General features: G+C 40.2%; 1 protein-coding gene across 2 annotated transcripts; it reads right to left on the reverse strand.

Moving 5' to 3' along the window:
- Nucleotides 1-3,229: 3,229 nt before the first annotated feature.
- LOC123093352 (cytochrome P450 716A1) lies at nt 3,230-6,066 on the reverse strand. 2 transcript variants are annotated; one of them, XM_044515304.1, is made up of 4 exons: nt 5,545-6,066; nt 4,225-4,681; nt 3,929-4,116; nt 3,230-3,842 (listed from the first exon to the last, which is right to left on the reverse strand). In XM_044515304.1, the coding sequence occupies exons 1-4, from the start codon at nt 6,049-6,051 to the stop codon at nt 3,504-3,506; spliced, it is 1,491 nt and encodes a 496-aa protein (XP_044371239.1). In that variant the 5' UTR covers nt 6,052-6,066; the 3' UTR covers nt 3,230-3,503. The 2 variants fall into 2 exon arrangements, with proteins under 2 accessions (XP_044371239.1, XP_044371240.1); XM_044515305.1 differs by having other exon boundaries at nt 3,233-3,842; nt 4,225-4,666.
- Nucleotides 6,067-6,824: the final 758 nt, after the last annotated feature.

Genomic DNA, 6,824 nt, shown 5'->3' on the forward strand with positions numbered 1-6,824 from the left:
CAGTTTTCGGGTGCTCCGCGTGCAAACTTTCGGTTTAGCCCGGAACCTCCCCGGAAGTTTTGCCCGGAACTTCCGGGGCAGACTTATGCAGCACATTGTTTTGGCTCTAACTTTTGCATACAAACTCCGATTTAGGCGTTTCTTATATCAAAATCGATCGTTTCGATGAGACAAAGACAATCTGTGTAGAAACCTTTCCCATATGAGGCCATCTTGGGGGCATAATCATCCAAATAGTGTTCTGAATGCAAAATCTCAGTACTTCAAACACAACTTCGGCCTTAGAGATTAGATCGGATGGCTACGGCCCAAATATCAAAGTTTCTCCTTTTGACGATACGGAACTTTCTCACTTTGAGCACTTTTCCATTTGAAGCCTTCTTAATTACGTTTTTGACCATGCCAAAATCTGGTGTCAACAGTGTCCTTTTGTGTGGCTTCTAGATCCTTCAAAAAATCGATACATGATTTTCTTGGTATATTTATATATTTGGGAAAATACTCGAGCAAACTCAGAACACATAAAATATATAAATCAAAGAAAATCTACCGGGAAGTCTCAGGAAAGACCACAACACAAGAAAAGGAGCGGCCAGTGGGGGGGGGGGGGGGGATACCAACACATCCTACCCCCGGGTTCACAGCTAAGGTGCGCGAACCCCATCTAGGTTTTCTCTGTATACTCTGGACGCAACCCTCATTTATGTAAATATGACCACCATAAATTTTCTAGAATTTCTGCCAACCACAAAGAGGGATATTTTTGAAACATCAAAAAACCAGAGAGCAAACTACTTTTACAGCACCCTGTCGGAGGGGAAAACCCATCGCGAGAGGTGTTAGTAGTCCACTACCTAGACTATGGACGTCTAGCGGTAGCTATGTAGCCACCTCTTTCAATTGTGCATTATTGTCTAGATTGTATGAGGCGTTGAACATGATTAGAATCTTCCTTTGAGAAATTCCATATTATTTAGTTATCTTGGTTTAAAGATTGATTTATAGATGCACACCGAATCTTCCTTTTGTGAGTCTAGTCTATTTTGCTACCATTTTTCTTTGTTTTTATGTTTTCTTATTCTCGTTTCTATTGTTCTCGATTATTTGTTTGGATTTCAAGGTGCGTTGTATTGATGCATAAGGATCAAAGGAAAATTCACCAATGCTTGTAAAACATTTTGCTCATTTAGTGGTCATGCATGTATCCATTGTAGTTAGTGCAAATTAATTATCAGTAAAAGCAAGGAAAACAAGTGCAATAATTGAGTTGCAAACTATGTAATTTATTTCACAATTCACCATGTACCTTGGTTGGGGAGATATTTGAACCGGGCCCTTAAACCGGAAGGGAGTATATGTCATCATGTTCTATGCAATGGCTTGTTTTTTTTACAAACTTAATAGTTAGGTTATATGCGTTTTGTTCATCTTTCATGGGGTACTGGCAATTAAATTTAGCATGTGTTGATATATTGGATTCACGAACCTGCTGACTATATAACTTAGTGAACCCATGTATAGCATGCATGATTGTGAGGGTTGACCAATTCACATACCTATGATTGTTTATGTGCCATCCAGTTAATGAAGGAAGCTACTAGGGAGCTTATGAACCCGAGTCCAATTTTTGACATAAGAAAACCAGAAAAACTATACTTTTTATCATTTTTTCAAATATAAAAAATGCTTTATCTATCACTATCTTCTGATAGCTTGTGGCAACTATAAAAACTAGCATGCTTGTCAACCACACTAGAATTGTTTGGTACACAAGTTTGTTTATTTTTGGATTTTGATTTGAGTATTGGTTGAGGGAGAGGATTTCTTGCCCCGCCCTCCTCCTAATTCGTTAAACCTTACATAATCTACTTAAGGGAAAAATTTCGTTGTCCTAGAAACCTTCCATTTGGGTGCCCAACAAAGGTCTACGAGAAGTAAGGTTGAGTGATAGACATCAACTGCCAGTGGCGGTGCCAGCACCAAAAGACTGTGGGTTAAACTACACTAATCTCTAAAAATGTCATAATTTTTTTCACAAATATTAATACAACTAGGCTTGCAATCAAAAAATTTGTGGGGTCAGCTGACCACACAGCTTACACATAGAATTGCCCCTGTCGACCGCCTATATGAAGTGAAATGCAATCATGTTTTTTATTATCTAGATGAATGTCTTGATTAAATCTCACTCCTATGCTAATTGTTTTGTAACACTATGTTCTTGAGATATGCTACTAGTGAATCTATGAACCCTGGTCTAATTTAATATATAAGAAAAACACTCCATACATATTTAATTATTGTTTAAAAACATTGTATTATTTATTTTGGAAATACAAAAATACTTTATATATCATTGTCTACTAATCCCTTAGTTATAACTATGCAGCCTACTCTCAATGACCACCACACTAAATAGTTGGGGGAGAAGGTGACGTAATAAAACACCTTTTTTATTTAAGTGATGTTTGAGGGAAAAGATTCATTGTGATCTCCTCTCGCGGATTGGTAACCTCAAGTCATCTATTTAAGGGAAAATAGTCGCTTGCTAAAAACTCTTGCACTTGGACAATTGGCTACCAACAATAGGACTTGTACATAATAACACTACAAATGGAATTTTGTTTTTGACATTTATTAGTTGGTTAGTTCCCAAAATCATAAAAATCCATTAGATAACATGGAAATAAAAGTACATAATTAAATTTGAAAAGAAATTGATATTTTAATGTATCTGCATCCCAAGATTAATCCATATTTGACTTGGAGAGCGTAGGATGAGAAAAGAGGAAGAGTTCTGAAGTTTAATGGAGTTTAACCCTTATACAGAGTACCATGTCCATCTTCTTATATTTGGATCACTAAAAACTCCCGAGTTAAAATAATTTAAATTCACAAAAAATTCCAAAACAAAATATCTTTTATTATGATCATCATGATAAAGTATACTAGTTTCTCGTTTTGAGGCATCCGGGGCCGGCGCATTCAAGCACACGCCTCTACAGGTCGATGGACGATCTTCTTTGTCATGCCCAACTACTTATGCGTATTGCTTAGCGTAGTTCAATTGAAAGAGCACTTCTATGCAATCCACTAGTTGTTAATCCGACCCTTCCATCAAGCTAGATTTATTCAAATTTTAATCACCGACTAGGCCCCACATGGAAGAGAGTAAAATTTAAATAATCTCATAGAAGACAAATCAATGATGATTTGATCCCACATCATGTGGATCATGTAACTAATAGAATTACCATTGCATCCTGTGCAAAGAATGTTTTTTATCGATTGCAATTTCTATGTTGGGGGGAATGAAATATATAGCTCATAGGTAGGAGATTCATCTTTACATTATACAATATTGTAACTAGAAGTGTATCTCCCAAGCCCAACATGGAATAGCGTGGCTTTTATGAGAAGCACATATTTACATGTAGAATTCTTAGTCTAGTCTTCATAACGTAGACCATGCATGTATCATCATAATTTTCCTTGTCATGGGTTTAACCTGTTCCGGTATCCATATTGTTAGCTTGGACGTTTTTGGCAAGTGGTCTCAACTTGAGTTTAATTGGAAGTCCAAGGACGGGCGTCGGCTTTGGATCCCTCTTGTAGGTTTCCTTTTCACAGGTTATTTTCCACCTGAACTGCCTTACTAGATAGTGCATGGCCACCATAGTTTCTACCCTTGCAAACACATTACCAGGGCACATTCTTGGACCCCCTCCAAATGGCATGTAGCAGTACGGAGGGGCGGATTTCTCAAACCGAGAAGGATTGAATTTGTTAGGCTCATGAAAGAATTGTGAATCCATATGTGTGACACTTTGCGCTGCGAAGACCTGCATGTTTCCATGTTACTTATGTGTGATAGAGTTCTTGGGAAGTATTAAAGAAATCATTTATTATGGAACGTGTATGTACTTACTTTCCAGCCTTTCGGGATATGGTAACCCTGGTATTCAATGTCTTTGGTAGTTGTTCGGAAGCTCCCAAAAACTGGAGGAATTGTTCTTAGTGTCTCCATTGCCACTTTCCACATATATTTCATCTTTGCAACATCATCCCAAGTTAGAGCATCTTTTGGGTTTTTATTCCGTGCAATCTCATCTTGCTCTGCAGAAGATCAAAAGGCATAAAGATCAGATTAATTTCCATGGTGTAGAAGAAATTACCAGTGTTTGAATCAAATGTGGAAGCAAAGCAGCATATTGATATACAGACCTCTAGTAACTTTGTCAAGGATATCTGGCTCATTGGAGAGGTGCCGGATCATGAAGGTGATAAGAGCAGAAGTTGTCTCGTGTGCCCCAACGATGAGGCCCATCGTGTTGTCCACAATGTCTTCGAGAGTGAGGGAGTGGGCACCTTGAGAACGAAGAATGAGCATGTAGCTGATGAAGTCATTATCAGAAGTGGCATTTGCTTCCTGCAACAGTGAGTCTTCCCTCTTGTTGGCAATATTTGTGATAGCCTTTCGTATCTTCGCACTTGCAGCCATACCTTTGTTGAACCGGGTGAATGGTATATTCACCGGAAATGATAATATAGCCTTCCCAAGAGTAACAAAATCTGTGCACAAACCTTCTTTGATGGTAGCTGACTCTTGTCCCAAGACAACCGAACATATGATAGCAAGCGAAAGTCTCCTCACTGTTGGCAGGACCTGTAAAATCATCAACTACTCATTTCAAATTAGCTTTGCGGGTTTTCTTAAATCCATTGCGACATTTCTAGATTGTTGTATTTTAACCTTTACAAATATCTTGTCGTATTTATTTCTTCAAAAATTCTTGTGAATATCTCAATTTTAGAAGTGTATTGCATCACCTTGCGAGAAATACAATTATCTTATATAAGGTGCCCCTCAATATTATCATATTGACCCTCTAGCCTTTTACACAAGTAGAAAATTCCGTTCATCATCTCTTAAGGAGCTAGTATGCTCATCTCTAAATTACCAAACATCGTCATGCAATTTGAGGCAATATAAATTTTATCATTTTCATTGTTACTCTTCTCAGTCTTGTCCACAATAAATGGTTACCGGCCGATTTTAGATTACCTAGTTTTTTTATTGTTATTATTTTTGTTGATTTATATTTTCATTTTTCTACCGTATTCTTTACGAATGGAGTAGACATATAAACGTAACCATCCTCTCAATAACCGAAGGAGAAAATTACTTCCCTTCCTCTTTGTAATGCCAGAGAAGAATATTTTTTGGAAGCTCAGAGAAGAATACTCTATTAGTGAACAGTGTGCAGCAAAAACAGTGTATTCTACGACAATGTAGAGTGAGCTACCTATATGAGTATATGACATTGTCTCTTAAATACAGTATGATTTCCATTGTTATTTAGGGGAGTTGGAATCAGCTCGGGAAAATGGACCAAATAAGGTGAGCAAAATATGTACTGTACTTCATATAGGTTTCTTCTTGTTAGTACCACTTCCGTTGAGGAGTATATTTTTGAAGATATGGACCTATAATTTCTGTATGTGAATGAAAGATATACTCGAGCAGTAAGCGTTTGTCCATACCGTGACAGAGTCACAACCGACCCAGTTTAGCTCGATGTGGCTCCGGACCTCATGGTCTATCTTGCAGACGTATCTCCTCACCATCTCTGGCTTCAAGTAACCCTGCAGGGCGCTGCGGACCAGCTTCAGCTCGCTGCCCGTGAGTGCCAGTACCGACCGCCCAACGAGGGCTCTCAGCGCGCCTGTCTGCGTCAAGATTAGGCCGTCGTTGCCGAATATGAAATGGTTCGCCGCCGGCCCGGCCAGTAGCACCGTCGGCGATCCAAACAGCGACATGGTAGAGACCGGGCCGTAATTCTTGATCCGGTCTCGGAACCATTGGTCGTCGGTGTTGCTGCGGCAGGCGCGGAGGAGAGAGAAAGTACTGCCGATAACCGGCACGCCGAGATTACCAGGAGGCAGCTTATAGGCTGAGTAGTAGAGCCTGTAGAAGTTTTTGTAAAGGAGTTGGACAACTGCAGCTACAAGCAACACAAGTACTGCCCCGAGGAGAATGGAGTAAGCCATAGGAAATTATGGTGAAGCCTTGAGGTTTGGGTGTTGTGTACTCGAAGTTTATACTATATGGAAAGGGAACAGACGTCACTCAAGGCTCTATCTGCTTGAAGGGAAGCTGCATAATTAACACGATTTGCACGATGGTAAAAACGTTAGTAACTGATTGGCACAGACTAATTTTCTTGATCATGTCCTTTTCTTGGTCACAATCTGCTTTAGTTTTACTTTATTTTGAAAGGAATGCGGCAGGGAAGGTTTCCAGGTCCCTACAACGAACTTTTTGAAAGAACTAGATTTTTTTTTAGAAAAAGGAGGATGACCCCCGGCCGCATCTGGGCGATGCATACGGTCACTTTATTGATTATTCTCACAAGACCTTACAAAATAATACAACAGTAAGACTAAAGCCGCCGTCTAAGCCACTCTATCCAGTTCATGAAGGGGCGCAGATAGCCTGGGCCTAATACCAAACAGACATCGCAGCCAAACCTAACATCTAAGACCTGAGATCCCATCCAGGACGCCTGCCGGGCATGGGTCTCACCGGTCCGGCGTGCACTCAGAGGCCGCCGCCACCAACTTCCACCGCTCCATCTTCAGAACTGTACTAATGCATCAACCTTGCTCGGTCCAGCTATCGTCAACGCCACCACGGCGCCCAACGGCACCTCCTCCCTGCGCGCAAACATCTTAGGACGTCGCGGTCGCCACTGATACACCTCAGGACCATGTTGCTAAGTACCACCAGCCGACACAGCTTGAAGTCTTTGGAAGATCTGTCG

The sequence above is a fragment of the Triticum aestivum genome, chromosome 4B (assembly GCF_018294505.1).
Source record: "Triticum aestivum cultivar Chinese Spring chromosome 4B, IWGSC CS RefSeq v2.1, whole genome shotgun sequence".
Taxonomy (NCBI): Eukaryota; Viridiplantae; Streptophyta; class Magnoliopsida; order Poales; family Poaceae; genus Triticum; species Triticum aestivum.

Excerpts from the sequence above, each read along its gene's own strand:
- LOC123093352 (XM_044515304.1), bottom strand. The coding sequence starts at position 6,051 with ATGGCTTACTCCATTCTCCTCGGGGCAGTACTTGTGTTGCTTGTAGCT. Across the intron at positions 4,682-5,544 it reads TCGGTTGTGACTCTGTCACG|TTGATGATTTTACAGGTCCT; the intron begins GTATGGACAAAC and ends TGAAATGAGTAG. Across the intron at positions 3,843-3,928 it reads ATATCCCGAAAGGCTGGAAA|GTCTTCGCAGCGCAAAGTGT; the intron begins GTAAGTACATAC and ends GGAAACATGCAG.